Source organism: Chelonia mydas, chromosome 4 (genome assembly GCF_015237465.2).
Source record: "Chelonia mydas isolate rCheMyd1 chromosome 4, rCheMyd1.pri.v2, whole genome shotgun sequence".
In the NCBI taxonomy this organism is placed as follows: Eukaryota; Metazoa; Chordata; order Testudines; family Cheloniidae; genus Chelonia; species Chelonia mydas.
In genome coordinates this window covers 127,218,111-127,240,059 of record NC_057852.1, presented here as the reverse complement: position 1 = coordinate 127,240,059, position 21,949 = coordinate 127,218,111, and the positions used below count along the sequence as shown (strand labels likewise).

Sequence of the window (21,949 nt, the reverse complement as noted above, 5' to 3'; positions counted from 1 at the left end):
AAAAACTTCCTTCTTGACATCTCACGTAAGTATCCAAAGTACCCTCCATTAAAACTTCAGAAAAACAGAAGTGTGGAAAGGCAGGTTGCACTTTGAAACTTATTTTTTTTTCCTCTCCACTCCCCCAGGACCAAGTCCCAGGTCCAGTCTCTAAAGGTCGTCTGTTAACTCTGCTTTTGACCTTTTGTGCCAAATCATCTTTAACTACCCCTAACTAATTTACAACCCTTCAGCAGCCCTTGCTGAAGCAGCACCAAACTTGAAAGATTACTGGCAGCTTCCCATAATGCTGCCCTTACTTCAAACCTCTCACAAGCGGACTGAAGTGCCTCCTTTCCCTGGAAGGCATTCAGTCCCCATGGGCAAGGACCTTCTTCCACTACCCATATACCAAGAAGGGTGGGCTCCTCAGCCACCCCCCCCCATACCTTTGGGTCCCCTAACACTTCCTCCGTTTCCTTTTTAATCTCATCCCAGGTTGACCCCTGCACCTGGTATGGGCCCTGGTTCTTCCTTATCCATTTATCCAAAAAAATCCTTTACCCTGGCTTGCCAGAACCCGCAACTACCACCATGAGAGTTCACGATACCGCCTCCAAGCAGCTGCGCGGACTGTTGGGGAGGGGGACTTACAGGCTGCCACTCACCTATCCAACGTGATGCACCCGAGTCACCGGCACCAAGAGGTTAGGGGGCTTATTCCTTCACCCACTTACTTCCCTGATCCTTCTCGCATGAACAGAAAGCAACAATACCCAAAGTCCAAAGGTGCAATTTGATGTTTATTGGGGTGAACTTCCAGCAAGCATGATTCCAGTTTCCTTCCTTAGTATCCTCCTTCCCAGCTCTGACACCACAGAGCCTTACACCTGTGTCCTTCTTCCCATTCCAGCCCTTAGCCAAACATGATTTCAATTTCCCCTCTTAACAAAACATGATTCCAATTTCCTTACCCACATTCCCTGTTCCCATCTCCCCCACACCCACTCACTTCCTCATTGACTGCAGACTATATAGTAAAACTTGAGTTCTGCTTAGCTATACCTTAACCAATCATTTTCCTAAAATTTAACTAACCAATCCTAACATATTGTAACATGATTATGTACCCAATTATATCCCACCACCTTAATTAGTTTACACCCAGCAAAATTAATTATACAGCAGACAGGAACAATCACAGAACCAGACAGAGATTATACAGACAAACAAGAGCAAAGTGGGAACTATAATGACAAAACAATACAGAAGTGAGGATTTCATATCCCAGCTATTGATAAGTGAATTCTTGCCAGACAGGATGCTATCAAACTAAGTTTCCTTTTATATTTTCTAGGCACTTCCCTTTCTCTGGAGGTGATAGGCATTATCAGGACAGGATTGTATTCCTAACAGCCCAATAGCACCTTCTTTCAATGGGACTAGGTTGGAATGTGAGGAGGTGACCTGTCGCTTCCTAGCTTATGGCTGCCTCTGCTGCTTAGCCAAAGGCCTTAGCCTAAGCACAGGGCCTCAAACTGTCACAGTAAGAGAAGGCACTTACACCGGCAGACGGTGATTTTGATTCTTTCTTTTGTACCTCTATAACTAGCCAAGTGATAAGAATACACCTAAATTCTTAGAGTATAGGCCTTTACAGACAGACCTGAATATGTATATCCTAACAAGTCCCCGCGGTGCTTACCTAGGGCAGCTCCCAGGAAGCATCTGGCAGGTCCCTCTGGCTCCAAGGGGCGGGGGAGCGTAGCTGGGGGGGAGCAGGGGGAGCGGCCGCTCCCCCCACTGATCACATCAAAAGTGGCGCCTTAGGCACCGACTCCCTGGGTGCTCGAGCACCCACGGGAAAAATTGGTGGGTGCAGAGCCCCCACCGGCAACTCCCCGCCCCGTGCCAGGCCCCAGCTCACCTCTGCTCCGCCTCCTCCCCTGAACTCACCACCCTGCTCTGCTTCTCTGCACCCCCCCCTCCCCCCCAGAAGGGCGGATAAGCGGAGCTGGGAGGAGCGTTCAGGGGTGGAGGCGGAGCGGAGGTGAGCTGGGGTCGGGGAGCTGCCAGTGGGTGCTCTGCACCCACCAAATTTTCCCCTTGGGTGCTCCAGGGCTGGAGCACCCATGGAGTCGGCGCCTAAGGCAGAACCGGGCAGGAGGGTCTCGCGGGCCACCGTAGTGGGTGCCCACCCCACCCCTAAGAGCCAGAGGGACCTGCCGGGGGGCAAGGTGCGGAGTCCCGGCGGTGCTTACCTGGGGCAGCTCCCAGGAAGTATCTGGCAGGTCCCTCTGGCTCCTAGGGCCGGGTGAGCGTAGCTGGGGGGGAGCAGGGGGAGCAGCCGCTCCCCCCACTGATCATATCAAAAGTGGCACCTTAGGCGCCGACTCCCTGGGTGCTCCGGGGCTGGAGCACCCACGGGGAAAATTGGTGGGTGCAGAGCCCCCACCGGGAGCTCCCTGCCCCATGCCCGGCCCCAGCACACCTCCGCTCTGCCTCCTCCCCTGAAAGCACCGCCCCGCTCTGCTTCTCTGCCCCCCCCCCCGCCCTGAGAAGGGCGGAGAAGTGGAGCTCGGCCCCGCGTTCAGGGGAGGAGGCGGAGGCGGAGCGGAGGTGAGCTGGGGCTCGGGGTGGGGCGGGGAGCTGCCAGTGGGTGCTCTGCACCCACCAAATTTTCCCCTTGGGTGCTCCAGGGCTGGAGCACCCGTGGAGTCAGCGCCTAAGGCAGAACCGGGCAGGAGGGTCTCGCGGGCCACCGTAGTGGGTGCCCACCCCACCCCTAAGAGCAGAGGCACCTGCGGTGGGAGGGGGGGGCGAGGTGGGGAGTCCCGGCGGTGCTTACCTGGGGTAGCTCCCAGGAAGCATCTGGCAGGTCCCTCTGGCTCCTATGGGCGGGGGAGCGTAGCTGGGGGGGAGCGGGGGGAGCAGCTGCTCCCCCCACTGATCACATCAAAAGTGGCACCTTAGGCGCCGACTCCCTGGGTGCTCCGGGGCTGGAGCACCCACGGGGAAAATTGGTGGGTGCAGAGCCCCCACCGGCAACTCCCCGCCCCGCGCCCGGCCCCAGCTCACCTCTGCTCCGCCTCCTCCCCTGAACTCACCACCCCGCTCTGCTTCTCTGCACCCCCCCCACCCCCCAGAAGGGCGGAGAAGCGGAGCTGGGAGGAGCGTTAAGGGGCGGAGGGGGAGCGGAGGTGAGCTGGGGTCGGGGAGCTGCCGGTGGGCGCTCTGCACCCACCAAATTTTCCCCTTGGGTGCTCCAGGGCTGGAGCACCCATGGAGTCGGCGCCTAAGGCAGAACCGGGCAGGAGGGTCTCGCGGGCCACCGTAGTGGGTGCCCACCCCACCCCTAAGAGCCAGAGGGACCTGCCGGGGGGCAAGGTGGGGAGTCCCGGCGGTACTTACCTGGGGCAGCTCCCAGGAAGCATCTGGCAGGTCCCTCTGGCTCCTATGGGCGGGGGAGCGTAGCTGGGGGGGAGCAGGGGGAGCGGCCGCTCCCCCCACTGATCACATCAAAAGTGGCGCCTTAGGCGCCGACTCCCTGGGTGCTCCGGGGCTGGAGCACCCACGGGGAAAATTGGTGGGTGCAGAGCCCCCACCAGGAGCTCCCCGCCCCATGCCCGGCCCCAGCTCACCTCTGCTCTGCCTCCTCCCCTGAAAGCACCGCCCCGCTCTGCTTCTCTGCCCCCCCCCCCCCGCCCCGAGAAGGGCGGAGAAGCGGACCTCGGCCCCGCGTTCAGGGGAGGAGGCGGAGGCGGAGCGGAGGTGAGCTGGGGCTCGGGGTGGGGCGGGGAGCTGCCAGTGGGTGCTCTGCACCCACCAAATTTTCCCCTTGGGTGCTCTAGGGCTGGAGCACCCGTGGAGTCAGCGCCTAAGGCAGAACTGGGCAGGAGGGTCTCGCGGGCCACCGTAGTGGGTGCCCACCCCACCCCTAAGAGCAGAGGCACCTGCGGTGGGAGGGGGGGGCGAGGTGGGGAGTCCCAGCGGTGCTTACCTGGGGTAGCTCCCAGGAAGCATCTGGCAGGTCCCTCTGGCTCCTATGGGCGGGGGAGCGTAGCTGGGGGGGAGCCGGGGGAGCAGCTGCTCCCCCCACTGATCACATCAAAAGTGGCGCCTTAGGCGCCGACTCCCTGGGTGCTCCGGGGCTGGAGCACCCACGGGGAAAATTGGTGGGTGCAGAGCCCCCACCGGCAACTCCCCGCCCCGTGCCCGGCCCCAGCTCACCTCTGCTCCGCCTCCTCCCCTGAACTCACCACCCCGCTCTGCTTCTCTGCACCCCCCCTACCCCCCAGAAGGGCGGAGAAGCGGAGCTGGGAGGAGCGTTCAGGGGCGGAGGGGGAGTGGAGGTGAGCTGGGGTCGGGGAGCTGCTAGTGGGTGCTCTGCACCCACCAAATTTTCCCCTTGGGTGCTCCAGGGCTGGAGCACCCGTGGAGTCGGCGCCTAAGGCAGAACCGGGCAGGAGGGTCTCGCGGGCCACCGTAGTGGGTGCCCACCCCACCCCTAAGAGCCAGAGGGACCTGCCGGGGGGCAAGGTGGGGAGTCCCGGCGGTGCTTACCTGGGGCAGCTCCCAGGAAGCATCTGGCAGGTCCCTCTGGCTCCTATGGGCGGGGGAGCGTAGCTGGGGGGGAGCAGGGGGAGCGGCCGCTCCCCGCACTGATCACATCAAATGTGGCACCTTAGGTGCCGACTCCCTGGGTGCTCCGGGGCTGGAGCCCCCACGGGGAAAATTGGTGGGTGCAGAGCCCCCACCGGGAGCTCCCTGCCCCACGCCCGGCCCCAGCTCACCTCCGCTCTGCCCCCTCCCCTGAACGCACCGCCCCGCTCTGCTTCTCTGCCCCCCCGCCCCGAGAAGGGCGGAGAAGCGGAGCTCGGCCCCGCGTTCAGGGGAGGAGGCGGAGGCGGAGCGGAGGTGAGCTGGGACCGGGGGTGGGGCGGGGAGCTGCCAGTGGGTGCTCTGCACCCACCAAATTTTCCCCTTGGGTGCTCCAGGGCTGGAGCGCCGGTGGAGTCGGCGCCTAGGCCGCGGAGCCTAGCGCAACGGCGGGCGGGGGCTGCCTGGCGCTTCGCTCCCCTTCCCCCCCAGCCCCCCATGTGGAGGAGACGCCACGGGGTCGGCGCGGAGCCCAGCGCAGGTAGGGGCTGGGAAGGGGGCCCCGGGGGCGCAGCGGCGGGGCCTGCAGGGGCGGGATGAGCTGGAGGGGCTGAGGGGTGGGGGGTCGGGGGGGTGTATTGATTGCCAGCGGGGGGCTATGGGGAGAGGTTTTTGTAGGGAATGCTGGGGGGGGGGGGATGTGAGGTGCTGGGGGGTGTAAGGAGCTTGGGGGGGTTTGGTGGTGCGGGCGCTGTGGGGCATGGGTGGTGGGTCTGTGTTGTGGGGCTGTTGGGGGGTTGTATTGGTTGCCAGCGGGGGGCTATGGGGAGAGGTTTTTATAGGGAATGCTATGGGGGGGTGTAAGGGGCTGGGGGGGGGGTTTGGTGGTGCGGTGGCTGTGGGGCGTGGGTGGTGGGTCTCTGTTGTGGGGCTGTTGGGGGGTTGTATTGGTTGCCAGCGGGGGGCTATGGGGAGAGGTTTTTGTAGGGAATGCTATGGGGGGGTGTAAGGTGCTGGGGGGTATAAGGGGCTGGGGGGGTTTGGTGGTGTGGTGGCTGTGGGGAATGGGTGGTGGGGCTGTGTTGTGAGGCTGTTGGGGGGCTGGGAGAGTGTATTTGTTGCTGGGGGGGGCTATGGGGAGAGGTTTTTGTAGGGAATGCTGTGGGGGGGGATGTAAGGGGCTGGGGGGGTTTGGTGGTGCGAGGGCTGGGGGGCATGGGTGGTGGATCTGTGTTGTGAGGCTGTTGGGGGGCTGGGAGGGTGTATTGGTTGCCAGCGGGGGGGCTATGGGGAGAGGTTTTTGTAGGGAATGCTATTGGGGGGGGTGTAAGGGGCTGGGGGGGTTGGTGGTGGGATGGTGTTTTGAGAGTATGTGGGGGGGCCTGTAGGTGGTTATGTGGGGGTTGGGTATTGGTTGTCTTAGGGTTATGGGGTGGTCTTGTAGGGGATATTTTGGGGTCTGAAGGGAGTTATGGGGGGTTGGTGGTGGTATTTTGAGGGTTCTGTAAGAGGTTACAGGAGAGCTGGGGAGGGAGTATTAGTTGCCTGTAGGAGGCTGTGGGCATGTTGGTTCTGGGGTGGTGGTAGGTTTGTACAGGATGTTATGGGGGCTGGAGGGGGTTATTGGGCAGGTTTGGGTGTGAGGGCGGTGTTCAGAAACTTTGTAAGGGAATGTTATGGGCAGAGGTTGCCTAGTGATGGATTGTTCAGTTCTCTGGCAATTCTGAAAAAATTGTAAATCTTGTTTTGGGTTGAACTGAAAACAAATTATTTAGAATTTTTTTAGCATATAAAAAAACAGGAAACATTTCTAGTTGGGTCGAATGAAACATTTTTTTCAAGCCAACTCATTTTTTTGTTTTGATTTTAGGCATTTTGTTAAAAGGATGACTATTCACAAGACAGGGGAGGGGGAGATTGAGGTGGTGGTGGCTGGTGGTGCTCTCCTTATAAATTACTTGGGATGTGGGAGACCCAAGTTCTATTCCGCCCTCTCTCTGATGTGGAGAAGTGATTTGAATTTGGGTTGGCTACATTGTAGAGAGTGCCCTAACCACTGGGCTGGATGTTCTGGTGTGGGTCTCTCTCCTGTTAAAGCTGTTTCACTCTGTTTAAATAAACAGTCCTTAAATTAGGGATTGAAGTAGGATCTCCCATATCCTGTGTGAGTGCCCTAGACCCCAGGCTATAGAGGCATTCTCATTCTCTTTCCCTGGTTCAATTGTTCACTGTCATTCATAATGACAGTGGGCCAGGGAAGTGGAATGACACTCTGGCTCCAGGGGGGTTAGGGCATTCACCCAGGATGTGGGAGACCCAAATTCAATCACTGCTCCAATGATTGATTATCTAGATTGAGACCCCCCCCTCACCCCCGAATATCCAGCACAGTAGGTAGGGCACTCTGCTACAGTCCCAGGTGAGTACACTAACCATTGGACTAAACTTTATAAAAGAGGCACCCCCCACCCCTTCCTTCAACTGTTTTGTGACTCCAACCTGCAAAAAATGACGTTTTGGTATGTCAAAACAGTTTTGACCAAACCAAAAAAAAAAAAAAAAGAAAATATTTGGTGAATTTGACACAAATTCACTAATTGTTTTGGGTCAGCTGAAATTTTTTCCCCCAGCTGCTCTAGTTACAGTTTGTTGGGAAGGTTTTGGTGCTGTGAGGTGGTGGGAGAGTTTGTAGGGGGTGTTACCGGATTTATATGGGGTTATGGAAGTGTTGTATGGGGTCTGTTGGGTTAGGGAAGGACTGTAGAGGGTTACTGAAGAAGTTTTGATGTTGGTGGCTAATAATGAAGGTTTGGAGATTTCAGAAATGGGGTAGTGTTGGGGTACTTAGTAAGGCGGGGAGAAGAGGAGCGTTCTTAGAAGGGATGGGTTGCGGGGGATTTGGTTTTTGAGAGGGCAGTTTGTGAGAAGTGGTTTATTTGGTTCAGAGGAAGGGAAAATCCTGTTTATGGGGTAAATTTACCTCTTTAAATGGATCAAGTTCTCGGCTGTACCGTCCCTGGTACCTGCTATATTCAATCACACAAGCTGGAACTAGCTGTGGGGTCTTCTAACCCCCATGTTTGCTATTATAAGTGACCAAGGTGCATAGCTGGAACATGTGCAGTTGAATGGGTGATGGCGCAGTAGGGGGCTGCCTTAGGTGGCCACAAAACCCCAAAGTACCAGTACTGTGGGCATATCATACTGAATAAGAGCTTCTCATTTAAATTGTGGAAGCTGCAGCAAGCTTGATTTGGGGTTCTGTTGCCAGCCAGGAGTGAGTGGGTGGAACAAGTAGACTATATAATTGCCTCTGCTGCATGCTTTCCCATTAAAATAAATAAAATCCTATTCTGTTGCATCATTTCTCTCTCTGTCATGTGGTCTGATGCTCTAAATTTGGTTGAGGATCTCCTAGATTCACAGCTGTCAAACTGAAAGAGATTAAATGGATTTCAAAATGAAAGAGAAATTTGCAAAACCTTTTTCCGTAAAAGATAGCAAAACTTTAAAAACTGCCTTTAATCTAGAGTGAGGAAGGCTTTCTCCAAATGATAGACGTGCTAAGATTGTGGAGGTGAGTCTGTAACGGATGTGAGTCTTTCTCAGTACTATTTTTGAGATGAGAAATTTTTTTTAGCTTATGTTGTTTTGGGTTTCACCTGAAATATGTATATTTGCATTTGAGTGTATGGTTGGTGTGTATTTTTGCTGCTGTAATTTGAAGCAGTAAAGAGGCAAAGTTGAAAGAAATAGCTTCTTCTGCTAAAACACATTTCCCTGACTCTGGCCCTCTTTAATAGTCAGGGCCAGCCTTACAAAGCCTCGTGATGTGGGGAGCCACCCAGGGTGCTGTAGTCAGGGGAGTGCTGTCTGAGTGCTGCAAGCTGGTGGGCCTAGGCTGCTGGAGCAGGGTGAGTGTGGGTGAACCCGGGGCTGGAGCCCCTGGGCAGGCGGTGGGCAACGCTGCCCTGAGCTGCCAGCCTGGTGGGGAGGCACAGGCAGCAGGGCTCACCCCTGCAGAGCCAGTGGGCTAGCCCCTGGGTCCCCCCTTCCTGTGGGTATGGATGGTGTTCATGCACCCGCTCTCCTGCTAGGTGTTCAAGGGGTGCATACTCAGGGGAGCCCCGGACTCCTTCCTGTTCAGCCCGGCCGGGCTCTGCGGCCAGGAGCTGGCCCTTTTGCTTGGAGCCCCACGCTGCTGTTCTCAAACTCAAAGAAAGGGCGCCAAATACAAGTTTGCCCCGGGGCTCCATTTTCCCTAAGGCTGGCCCTGTTAAAAGTACTCCAGGAAGATAGTAATTCTGCTTGTCTTCTGCATTTTGCCATTCTAACTTATAATTGTAAAATGCTACTTTAGACCTCTAAATATGTGAGGGGAAAAATGTTTAAGAATTTCTTTTGGGAAAACAACCTTTTCCTTCCTGGATGATTATTTCTGTTGTTTGAACTCAGAAGTTGTAAGGGTGATCAAAATGTGTGTGTGCTTCTTTATTTTGCCACATTTAAAGAGATATTGTAAAGATTAGAAATCTATTTGTGTGTTGCAAATGGAAATTTAGGTTAATAAAAATGAACATTTAAAACATCTAATTTGCTTAACTATTCATTTGGGTTTTTAATTTATATTTCTCTCTGGACAGTGAACATAGACTTCAATTTCAGGCTCTTACATGCTGAGACTTAGTGTTTGGGTTGCAGATACTACAAAGGAATATTTTTGTTTAAAATGCTTTCTGTTGGACTTAAAAAAGAGATAATGGAAATGTTTCTCTTGGTCTTAGCTTTTGTAAAAACTTATTTTACGTACTATGAGCTAAATTCTGTTGATGACACTCTAAACTTAGACTACCCCTGGACTTAGGTCTCCAGTTATACGTAGTGTCTTTGACATAGTTTATTTGTGAACCAAATTTATTCAACTATCCACAACAACATCCCCAATGTTAACTCAAGCACAGCATTCACACCAACCTAAGATGCTGTAAGACTCTTTAAGTAAAGTCTGTTGGTAAAATATTTATCTTAAGGAAGGTTGTGTCTCCCATGGGAGTTAGAAGAATTGAGTGTGGGTTTTGGTAGTGGTTGCAGGTTGGAAGTGAAAGCAGGTTTGTCTTGGCTTTTACGCTAGAAATAACAGATGTCCGGAGAATATTGTTTAGCTGAAAGTTGAGTTGAGGACACATGTTCAGTACTGTTTCAGCAATCAGAAATGGTACCGAACCTCTTCTACAATTTTGTGAAGCCCTTATTTTGTGTAATGTGATAGAAACGATTTTTAAAAAGCATTCCTTTTCTTAGGTGTCATCTATGCATGTTTTATTAAACAGATAAGGTGAGCGTCCCAACATGTGGTTCATGTGCACAGGTATCTGTAACCAGGCGTCCTAGGGTCTTGACTACACAGAAATAGTTTTTTGGTATAACCCAAAGTATGGTGGTCGTAGTTAAAAAATATACTCATAATTTTACAAAATAGAACACATTATTTTTCTTCTTTTTTAACTTTATGCGAAAAGCCCTGCAGATTGAACACCTCCTGTTGCTTAAACTTCTACACCAGAATTTCATCATCCCTAATCATGAGCAAAGGTGGCGTTTCCATTTCCTAGAAAATTTTGACATCTTTTCTGCAAATTATTTTTGTTTTTTATTGATTTGATTTTTTTCCAAATACAACAAATACACCAACATACTATTTTCTTTTATAAAATGATTGTTTCTTGCCTCTGAAAAAGGAAGTGGACCAGTGCATTTGGAAAAAGGGAGGACTTTACACTGAGTGTTCTCTTTCCTGTATTATTGACTTAGGCTCTGTGGTGTTATATTCATATGTTTCTTTTAATAAAGTCTGATAGTGGCATATAGAAAACTTTCTGGGAAATGGAGATGCTCGTACACCGAAAAGAATGTGTAGTAAGTGAGAAATGGAGGAGGAAAAAAGAATTGTGCCTTCACCTCTCTGAGTAACTTCCAGGGTTGGGATTCCAGCCAAGCTGCTGCCCTTGAACTGCATTGCTTCCCCTCCAACTTTCGTTCTGACTACTTGGCGTCTTGGAACTTTTCAAGACTTGTAGCCGCATATAATGAAAATAGGCTTGGCATAGTTTGATTTTTTGTTTTGTAATTTTGATTGATATTATCAATGTTTATTTTTAAGCATTTTTTATTTTTATCCATTTAAATGTTCACAGTTGTGCAAAATTATGGGTTTTAAGCATTTTCTTCAATTTTTATCAAATTAAATTTTCACAGTTGCGGAGAATTATGTGGGGTGTCAGACAATAGTTATTTAATGACTAGATGTTGAGATTCAGAAAGTTAGAGCTTTATAACTGTTAAATCAAAAATTGTGAACATCACATGTCAAAATATACAAAGTAACTATCTTTAAATAAACTCTAGTTCTTCAGCAGCATTTTTCTTTCTTTGCCTATCTGTAAATCTGGATGATCATCTATGGAAATATTTTTAATTGGTTTGTGTACGTACAGTGAAAGCAACATTTACCAACTATTGGAAATAATTTCTTTAAGTTTATTAAGGTTTACCATGACTCAGTTTCCACACAAGCATTCATTTATTTGTCCAGAGGCCAGTTGGTGTTGTTTACATCCAAATTACAAATACAAGCATATATGCACTTCTATACCACTTTCTAGCAACAATACAGTTATAAACATTGGCCAGCTACTCATAACAGGATCAGGCCCAGGAGATGCCTTTCCATCATGGCATGACTCCAGAGGGGTAAGGAAAAGCTCTGTCAAAGAGACCCCTAGAAAACTTTGCTTCTTATACACTATAATAAACAAGTGATGTCACTGCTTGTTATTGGATCTTTGCGGAAGCCAGATGAGGGAGTTTTAAGACTGAACACTGTACCTGATATCCAGTTAACCATGTTTTCTTTGTTTCCATTACCTCAGCTCAACCTTAAATAAGATAATGCTGGTATTTCAAGGATCACTACAAGTTTAACACAAACAACTCTTCTTTCTCATGATTTCATTATATGTGGTCACATGCTTTTGGTTTTATCGCCTATGCTAATATTCAAACTCAATTTAAAACCATAGTTTACGCAGTTCTAATGTGGGCCTATATTCCTACACTAACAGTTTCCAGTAAAAATCTAATTCTTCCAAGCCTAATGTTAAAGAACAAAGAGATACCTGAACTTAAAACAAAAATAGATCTGCAACTAGGATCCTTGATTTCAAAAGGCCAAACTTTTCAAAAGACACACAAACAGGAGTATACATTCCATTCAGCACAGCTATTTTACCAGCCATTAAACAAAAGGAAATCGAACGCATTTCTACCTAGATTGCTTACTAACTTAAGGAGTTATGAAGAGCATTCCTGATCTGTTCCCAGCAAAAGCATCCCATAGAAAGACAGACCCTTTGTTTCCCCCCCCCCACCCCTCCAGCTTTGAAAGTATCTTGTCTCCTCATTGGTCATTTTGGGTCAGGTGCCAGCGAGGTTTTCTGAGCTTCTTAACCCTTTACAGGTGAAAGGGTTTTGCCTCTGGCCAGGAGGGATTTTATAGTTCTGTATACAGAAAGGTGGTTACCCTTCCCTTTATATTTACGACAGCATAAAGAAGAGTGCTCAAACTGGCTGGTATGCTTACAAAGCACATGAGGAAAGAGCTCTGAATCTGTTTACCTCCTCCCACAGCCATTTCAAACTGCATAAGTAAATCACTGTTGTACAGTCAGTATAGTCAGCAGATATTTGAGGAGCAAAGTAAAAACACTTCTAGCTGAGGATGCTTCAATTTGCTGAGTACTCTTGTCTTCCCACTGAGTTACGTGAGAATATTTTTTGTTTAAATGTGAAATAGATCCAAGAGCCATGTGTGAAGATATTTTGTGAGGAAGGATGGTCCAGTGGTTAGGACAGTAGTCTATAATCTGGAAGGCATAGGTTCAATTTTCTGCTCTGCCACAGATTTCCTGTGTGACCTTGGGCAAGTCATTTACCTTCTCTGTGCCTCAGTTCTCCATCAGTAAAATGGGGATAATAGCACTCCCCCCAGCTCACTGTGGTAGTGTGAAGATTAATATATTAAATAATGTGAAGTGCTCTGGAGTCTGTTGATGAAAAATGCTATATAAGACCATGGCATAATTATTATCATCATTTGTTATCATGGGCGGCAGGTATAATAGACCAGAGAAGGCTCTGCCTTTCCTGGCTGCAGCTGCTGCTGTGGGATGCTGGGCTGGGGCGTCTGTGGCAGAGCAGACTGGGGCTGCTTGGGTTGGTCGGCCAGCTTGAGCCGCTCCGGGGCTCCTGTGGTGGGGGTAGGTGGCTCGGGGTTCTGGCAGCCAGGGGCTTCTCTCTTCTTTTTAAGAGACTGATGATAGTAAGTACATTTCTTAACATAAAACATCAATACCAGAATCAGAAACTGCACAAGATTCTGTAATAGAATTTTCATCCATGGAAAATCAGTTTGTAAAAACCCACAAATTAAGAAAGATTTATCTTGAAGACAGTTTTTAAATATTTTCAGTCTCTTAATACTCAAATTGGCTAAACAGGGGAGACTGAGCACTTCACCAGCATACAGATGTGTTGCAAAATGATACCTGCAGTGTGTAAATGCAGTTAAACAGCACAGCGTTTTTCACATCCAAGCGAAATAGCAGCAGAATCTTTAAGAAATAACGTAGAATAGGGAAAATTACACTTGTGTAGGAGACACAATTTATCTTTAGGAAACAGAAAACACTAAGCCACTCCAGAGGATGAGGTCAATTTTTATTAATAGTTTTTGAGGTCAGAAAGCACCATTATGACTATCTAGGCTGACTTTCTGCATCAATCCTGTAATTTTCTGGTGGAGCTAGAGTGTTCCTTAGAAAGGCATCCATTCTTGATTTTAAAGAGTTCAAGTGACTGAGTTGCTCCAGTGGTCTGTTATCCTCATTGTTAAAAATTTGTGCCTTGTTTCTAGTCTGAATTTGTCTGGCCTCAGCCTCCGGTTTTTGGATCTTATTATGCCCTTTTCTACTAGATTTAAGGAGCCCTTAACTATCACAAATATTCTCCCCATATGGGTTCCTATAGACTGTGATCAAGTTACCTGTTAAGCTGCTCTTGGATAAACTAAAATATTTATCTGTATTTTAGATAACACTGCTTTCTTATAAATCCATTGAAACCTACTCTTCGGTTTACCCTCCGTTTAGACATTCTTTTCGAAACTTGGTCATTTAATACATCACTCCTGCCCTGTCTCTACAGGGGCTCCCTACTTTAAATATTTTATTACTTTTTGTATGTTGTCATAGATGTATGTAATGCTGAATAGAATTTAGAGATACAATAATTGCCTTGGATAGGAGATCGGGCTTGTATGTGTGTGTGTAATATATAAAGTGTACATATAGACTATGGTCAGTTATTCTGTTCTGTGATAGCTTTATACAACTTCTGTGTAATGTAATTCATATAGTTCAAAATGTTGCATTTCCTATTATTTAAACTTGCATGAAATCTATGCTTTGTAAATAGTAACACTTGTATATTTTTAGAATTGCTTCCTAGCAATACAGTTGAGAGTTGATTGGGATGAATTCATACATTCATTGCAACCCACTGGGATGAAGTGATTCTCAACAAAACAGAAATTTAAAACTGCGATTCACCATTGACAACAGGGTAAACAAAACTACGATCTATTCCAGGAAACTTTCCACTTTAATTGCTCATAGTAATTGAATGCCTTCAGAAGCTTTTTGAATGCATAGCAACAGGATTCTTATTTAAAGTGATGTGTTTTTCTTTACAGCAATGCTGAGTGATGAAGATAATTGTGTGAAGTTGAAAAGTGATCAACCAAAGCTGGTCACACATGAAGATGAAAAGACCAAGCTGGTTTTTAAAAGGTACTCTCAAGTAAGTGTGTCTCTGTCATGATAAATTAGATTTAAATTGCTGTTTAATCAAACATGCTGCAGGGTGTAAGCACTGAAGATACCTCAGTGATGTGTGGTATAAAAGCCTAGGGAATGGGATCATCACATCTGCTAAAGGGAATTAAGCACCCAATCACATTGAGATCCAATGGAAGTTGGGTGCCTGTGTCATTTTTTTCAAGATGCCATCCTCTGTCTCTCTTTGTATATATAATATACACAGCCCATTTCCCCACCTCCCAATAAGAATTTAGCAGCAAGCCCTGGAATATCAGTTTTATTTTGTGTCCAATAAATCATCTTGCCAAGACGCTTCGATAGTGTGATACTTGATGAAAATAGAGTATAGTGGAAATGCATTGTAGATCACTGAATTTTCCCATTGTTCATTTACTTGCTAAACACAATTGTTTTAAAAAATATTGCACCAAAAATGTTTGTCCCTTGTAGTTAGTTCTAATTTGATAATACTTCATAGCTAGTAGTATATTAGTATAAATGCTAAATTATGTAAAAAATAAAGATATATATTTGTATTAAGGCACATCATTACAGTGTGGGCCATTAAATCTTTGTGAAGTGTGGAGAACCTGCCAGTGTTTTTATGGTTTACTAGCGTGTGGATTAGCAAACTTCGCTTTTCACATAGAACTTATTAAAATAGCTGTCTGGCTGGCATACACTGAATAGGTTTATGTCAAAGACAGTCAAATGGGAGCTGCTGGGTGCTCAGCATTCTAACAATCTAGGTATTTATTTAGGATGCCTAATATAGACTTCAGAGCTTAACTTTAGTCACTCATTTGTGAAAATCTTGGCTTTACTGTATATTTACTTCTGACATGCAGAAACCAAATATACAGTCATTAATTTATTAAAAATTATCTACGCTACTCTAAGTGACTGACAACTAATATTTATTTATTGTGTATAAAAATCCATAAATTGTAATGGTTGGCTTTTGTTCTATAGGAATAAATGAACAACTAAACCTCAAAAATCAATAACCAGATTTCCTAATAACAAGAAATTATTCAAATTAACTAACAAGAACAATATGCATTTGTAACGGTCAATTTAAAAATATTTTTATTCTTTATCGTATAAGTGTTTCTAAGATATCAATGACCAAATAGCATTTTTTGGTTTTGTGTTTTAACATGACAGATCAGGCTATTGACATTGCAACATTACTGTTATACAATAGTCTTTGTCAGAAAGTACTTAATTAACATTATTTATTCTGTTCTGGGTAAAAATATATTAAAAAATCATGAGTTCTTAGGAAAATGCATTTTTTATAGCTGAGTATTGGCAAGGACTCCATCAGTCTAAAACACCTTGGCTGTGCCTTCTCAGAAGCAATAGCAGGTGAATTGAAACTTTTTAGCAGCAATGATGATATAAAATCAATTTTTTGTCTCCGTAGAACTTCTGTGGTGGGTTGTAAAATTCTGTGCAATTTTTGATTGACCTACATATGTCTAATTATAAAAAAACCCAAAAACCTCACGCAACACACTGCGTGTGTGTATAAGCAAAACTGACTAAATGTGTGACCTTGTTACTGTAGCCTTTGTTTTTCTCATCCCTTCTTCTCTATTGTGTATTACTCTGTCTTGGCAGAATCTTGATTGTAAGCACTTTAATGAAGGGACATTGCTTGCTGCTTTGTATTTTTGTGTATTTTTTTTTTTAATTGTAAAGCATCTAGCACACTCCAGGATTCTGTAGCTTTAAAATAAAAGACAAATGCAACACATACACTTATGGTACATTTGAATAAGCTGAGTTTCCAAAAAAAGGATGCTGTTAAGTAACGTAAAAGTGCTGGATGGTGCATCCACCTGGGAGGCTTAGTCCTCCGTTAGCTCCATTTCATGTGAACTAACGCTTAAGTCAAGGTTGTTCTTTGAGTAATGGTCCCTATCTGGATTCCAGACGCAGGTGCACATGCGTGCCTTGTGCTGGTGCCGGAACTGATCAGAGTAGTGTCCATTGACCCACACGTGTTTTGTGTGTCAACTGTGTGGTATGTCTGAGGCGGTAAGAGGCTGTGCGGGTCGACGCCACTACAGTTCACTCTTACTGCCGCATGGCCAGAGTTGGAACCCCTGCCAAGAGAACTGCTCTTTGTTTCTGCTGTATATGGTGGTTGTCCGTGAGTTTTTAGTAGTTAGTTAATTTTCCTTGGACTTCTCCCCTTCAGGGGTTTCTTTCTCCCTGGCCTGGGGACTATGCCCCAACAAACCGGCTTCAAGAACTGTGACTTGTGCCCTTGCTACTTTTTCAGTGAGAGGCGAGCACATTCGTTGCCTTTACTGCCTTGTACTGTTTCTCATTGCCCGGACTCGAGCAGCTTGTGAACCTTACCTCCGCGAATATCTGATGGAGGAGCAATGCGCCCACGTGCATAACCGGACACGGCTCCACCAGATCTGCTGGAACAGTGCCCGACACCAGTGATGAGCGCTTCACTGGGCCCCTCCCGTGCAGCACTGCCGCACCCGCCGAAACCCCACTGCGTGCACAAGAAGCATGAGCATAAGAGCGGTTACCCGACGGGGACAGCTTCTAAATGCAGTGTTACCTCCCCGAGCCGTGCTAGGTCGGGCAAGAAGTCGTGTGCAGCTGTGGGTGCTCCTGCTCCTAAGAAGGCTTGTATGGAGCACCGCTCCAAAAGCCGTTGTATGCCACTGGCACTGTCTTCTGCTTCGGCACCTGGGCCACCTCCTTCGCCCTCGGCGCGGTCGACACTGCCAGGACCTTCTGGCCTGTCTCACCCAGTCCTGCGCACTCTGGCATGCTTATCACCCCTGATGCCGTCAGATGAGCTCATGCTGCCTTTCGTTGGCTCTCCTCTGTGCTCTGGACCCCTGCCTGTTCCGAGACTCCTCTCTCCAGCGGACGAGCCCCTCCTGCTCCAACCCGAGCCCCCTCCACCTCATGGCCTGGTATTTGGATGGGGCTCTCATGTAGACCAGGCTTGTTCTGACCCCATCCAAGACATCCTCACTCATAGCAGATGCCAATCCATTTGAAATGGCTAAGTGGCACCGCTTCAGCTCATGGGCACACTGCCATCACATCTCTCCAGGCTCTGTCTCCATTCCTGTTCTTCTGGACTACCTCTGTCATCTCTGCCAGTCAGGCCTCGCTCACTTCTCTGTCTGCATCCACCTGGAGGCACGCAGTGCCTTTCTTCCTCCGGTGGATGGCTTCTCCGTTTTCACCAATCCGATAACCTCCTGCTTCCTCTGCAGCCTTCTCAATGCTTTTCTCCTAGTACGAAGGCCTATCCCCTCTTGGGTTCAGAATCTGGTTCTCTCTGTGCTCACCAAGCCACCCTTTTGAACCCCTCATCACTTGCTCTTTCTCCCATCTTTCCATGAAGGTGATCTTCTTAGTGGCTATCACCTCCGCATGATGCGTCAGCAAACTGGCCGCCATGATGGTGGATCTGCCATTTACCATCTTCCACAAAGACAGGGTCTCCTTACGTCTTTACCCTGAGTTCCTGCCCACGGTGACTTCCTCCTTCCACCTCAACCAGAGTACACACCTTCTGGTCTTCTACCCTAAGCCATGCGCCTCCCCCATGGAGTGCATATTCCACTCCCTTGATGTCTGCCGAGCATTAGCCTTTTATCTCCACCACACCCGTGACTTCCGAGTGGCCCACTGGCTCCTCATCGCCATCACAGAGTGCTGTCGGAGTTGCACCCTTTCTTCCCAATGCCTCTCCAAATGGATCTCCCGTTGCATCATAACCACTTCACATGGGCGTGTGCAACCCTGTTGGCTTTCCTTGCGGATGTTCCGTGGCAATAGATATGTCAGGCAGCTCCTTGGTCCTCTGTCCACACCTTTTCCTCTCACTATGCCATTGCCCCCTCAACGATGACGGATGCAGTAGCTGGTCATGCTGTCCTGCAGATTTGGTCTTCTCGAGAGCCCTCATGCCTGCTTCCCTACTGACTGCTGCTCGCTACTCTCCTGTGTTTGGAATCCTGACATAGGGACCATCACTCGAAGAAGAAAAGGTTATTTACTGTAACTGGAGGTTCTTCAAGATGTGTGGTCCCTATCTGGATTCCAATCCCGCCCTTCTTCTCCTATGCTCCGGGCTCCATTTGCTTCCTGGTCCGAGGGAACTGGAGGGGTGTCAGCCTCTTAAATCTTTGGATGCGCCACATGGTTGAGGCATGTGCAGGTCAACAGAGACTACTATGAACAGTTCTGGCTCCAGCGCATGGCGTGCATGCGCACCTGTGTTTGGAATCCGGGTAGGGACCACACATCTCGAAGAACCTCCAGTTACAGTAAGTAACCTTCTCTCATTCTTTAATCCCATGCTTTGTGAGGTTAGAGGCCGGACAATCACATCATATGTTCGCAGCACAAAAGACATCTGTTCTTTATAGTTTATTTTAATCCCTTTCGGAACAAGGGAATAAATATTAATAAACATTGTCTATTAACATTCTTAGGGAGTAGTTCCCATTAGGGGAACTAGCACTGGGGACAGGGGGGAGCATAAAGTCATAACTGTTTAATAGTAACAATTTATAATTACTCTCTCCGACGTCCCAAATTAAAGGTACAGCTTTGGCTTGTGTCTGTGGGGAAGGGATGGTAGTGGAACAAGAGGACAGAAACTATTGTTTAAAATACTTTCAAATAAATATTTAAAGTGTACTATACCTAGGGCCCTACCAAATTCGTGGCCATGAAAAATGCATCCGAGACTGTGAAATCTGGTCTCCCACGTGAAATCTAGTCTTTAGTGTGCTTTTACCTTGTACTATATGGATTTCACAGGGAAGATCAGCATTTCTCAAATTGAGGGGCCTGACCCACAAGGGAGTTGCAGGGAGTGTCAAGGTTGTTTTAGGGGGGTCACCAAAAATATTGCCACCCTTACTTCTGCACTGTCTTCAGATCTGGGCAGCAGGAGAGCGGTGGCTGTTAGCCAGGCAGCCAGCTCTGAAGGTGGCACCCTGCCAGCAGCAGCGCAGAAGTAAGGGTACCATACCATGCCATCCTTTATTCTGCGCTGCTCTGGCAGTGGCTCTGCCTTCAGAGCTGGGCTCCTAGCCAGCAGCTGCTGCTCTCAGGCTGCCCAGCTCTGAAGCAGTGCCGCTGCCAGCAGCAGCGCAGAAGTAAGGGTAGCAGGACCGCAACCCCCCTACAATAACCTTGCAAGCCCCCCACAACTCCTTGATGGGTCAGGACCCCGAAAGTTACCACACTGTGAAATTTCAGATTTTAATAGCTGAAATCATGAAATTGATGATTTTTTTAAATCTTATGACTGTGAATTTGGTAGGGCCCTAACTATAACGCTCCATCTAAGGTAACAGTGCTCAGCTGACTGGTAGTTCTTATTACTTATGTTGTTCAGATAATAGTTCCCAGTAATAATACTCAACATTCACATAGCCCATTACCATGCTCAAACCACTGAGGAAAACCTGGATTAAAATGATTCTAGGAATGGTGGCTTTTTAATATAGGGCGGAAAGTTGGGTGTCTGGGTGTCTTTTTAAATTTATAAATCCTGCATTCTGGCCTTCCAAGTAACCTAAAATAGATCTGGTGGCACCTAGGTGGTGGTTTGAACACCCAGGTGTGGGATTTTAGCGTCTGAAGTTTTCAGATTGGGTTTTCAGCACCAAAAACATTTTAAGTATTTTTGACACTGAAAAGCCAGTTTGCAACTGCACTCGTTACATGAGTAGTGTTTGTTTTGGCCATTTTTAAGAATGAAGCAAAACTATTCTTTTTAAAGAAAACAAAAAGTACTTTAGTGTTGTCCCAAAATTTACAGAGAGCAGCCTGTTGATGTAGTCCAATTTGATGCAGGACACATCAAGGTCATTTAGTTTAAAGAAACCGCTACCAGTGCAGAACCACGCTACAAAGCCAAAGCATCCTTGAGCACCAGTCTCCATATTACAGTATTTATCCAAGTTAGTGCAAAAAGCTTTGAAGGGGCGAGGAAGAATGTGGCTTACAGCATTAGGACTGTGCAAGTGTCTCAGTATGGGTTGCACTTAAGCATGCTTTTTTACAGTTTTTTTTATTTTTTTGAACTTGCTCACATTTTATCAGCTTCACAAAGGAGTAGTTCAGAAATAACTCCACTGTTGGCAGTGGCCTACTGCTCTAAAAGTAATCACTGGCTCTTATTCGTTTTAGACCTGTTATACTGCTTGCAGTTGTGGTGTACTTCCTTTATATCCTCAAGTTACGTTTTGGCCCTGAAGAATGTGACATGAAGAAAATACACTATGTGGACCCTGAACGTGTAAAGGTTTGCTAGTCTTTATCTGTATCTAGCAAATGTTACTGATGTATTGTGTAGAGTTGGAAAGTTCACTGCAGAACCTGAAGTGATGGAGTTGTAGGCTGAAGTCCTGCAATGAAGGCAGATGAATTTACCTTTCTATATGCTCCATTACCTGCATTGAGAGGCTGTTTTCAATTCTTATGCTTATGTAGGCAGTGAGACTTACACAGAGAAAATTATAGAGTTTTAGGAATAAAATTAACGAGGAAGAAAACAATGGTTTATGAAAGAGTAACGTTTGCCATCACAGATATGATACATAGTTTGAAAAAGTATGTGGAAGGTTGCAAGAAAAGAAGAGGACTTAGATATGTATATAGAATTCTGTGGCCTGATTATCTTGCCAGTTGCATTCACAGAATGCCTTTGACCTTGCTGCAAGTTGCAGAATGGATGGGATGATTAGTCAGACTTAAAAACCAGCTTCTGTAGTGCCACACTGGAGAGTGTGAAGACTTGGGAGTTCTAAAAACTGAAACATTATGCTTGCTATTACACTGTAACACAAAGGTGCTGACTCTCATCCTGCATTGGGAAGAAGGAAGAATTTGGTATTTTGAACTTCTGATTAGAAGTCTAAAACACCCTGGGCCTGTTTAAAATTTTTTGGTACCTGTAGGGTCTGTTCTGCACATCTGTGGAGTTCTTCTAATTGCAATTTTAAAAAACCTCCCCTTTTTCCATTCTCCTTTGTTCCCCTTTTTCTGTAATCTTAACATCAGGCTTGCATTTTTGACTCTCCCACATATATCACACAAACATCTCTTTGTTTTCTACTTGCCTCTGTTCCTCCCCCCTTTCCATTTTGTTCTTGTTTTTATGATAAATCTTCTCATTTGTTGAGCAGTGATAAAATGGCATCTTTGCCTTTGAACTGTATTAAAGCTTCCCCCTTGTACCAGACCCCAATTTGCAGGTTCTACTCTCTAAAAATGTGGAGGAGGATCTTGTTTCAAAGAGACAGATTATCATTTATTTGGCAGGGGAAGATTCAGCTGAAAGCTGGTACTGTAGGTTTTTATATTGGTACTTCATCTTCATTTTAAGGAGAACTTTAGACCCTCCACTTCCAGGTGAACATTTT

The 21,949-nt window shown here is 47.2% G+C and overlaps 1 protein-coding gene across 9 annotated transcripts in view; it reads left to right on the top strand.

Annotated features, from left to right (window-relative positions):
* The first annotated feature begins 2,570 nt into the window (after positions 1-2,570).
* The window catches only part of ST3GAL5 (ST3 beta-galactoside alpha-2,3-sialyltransferase 5), a 42,742-nt gene continuing 23,363 nt past the window's right edge, over positions 2,571-21,949 (top strand). Inside the window, exons 1-4 of one of the 9 annotated variants that reach the window (XM_037898267.2) lie at positions 4,905-5,119; positions 14,130-14,256; positions 14,387-14,483; positions 20,715-20,829. In XM_037898267.2, the coding sequence (XP_037754195.1) occupies positions 14,389-14,483; positions 20,715-20,829 (210 nt within the window). In that variant the 5' untranslated portion in view covers positions 4,905-5,119; positions 14,130-14,256; positions 14,387-14,388. The other 8 variants (XM_037898271.2, XM_037898268.2, XM_037898273.2 and 5 more) reach the window with 8 other exon arrangements.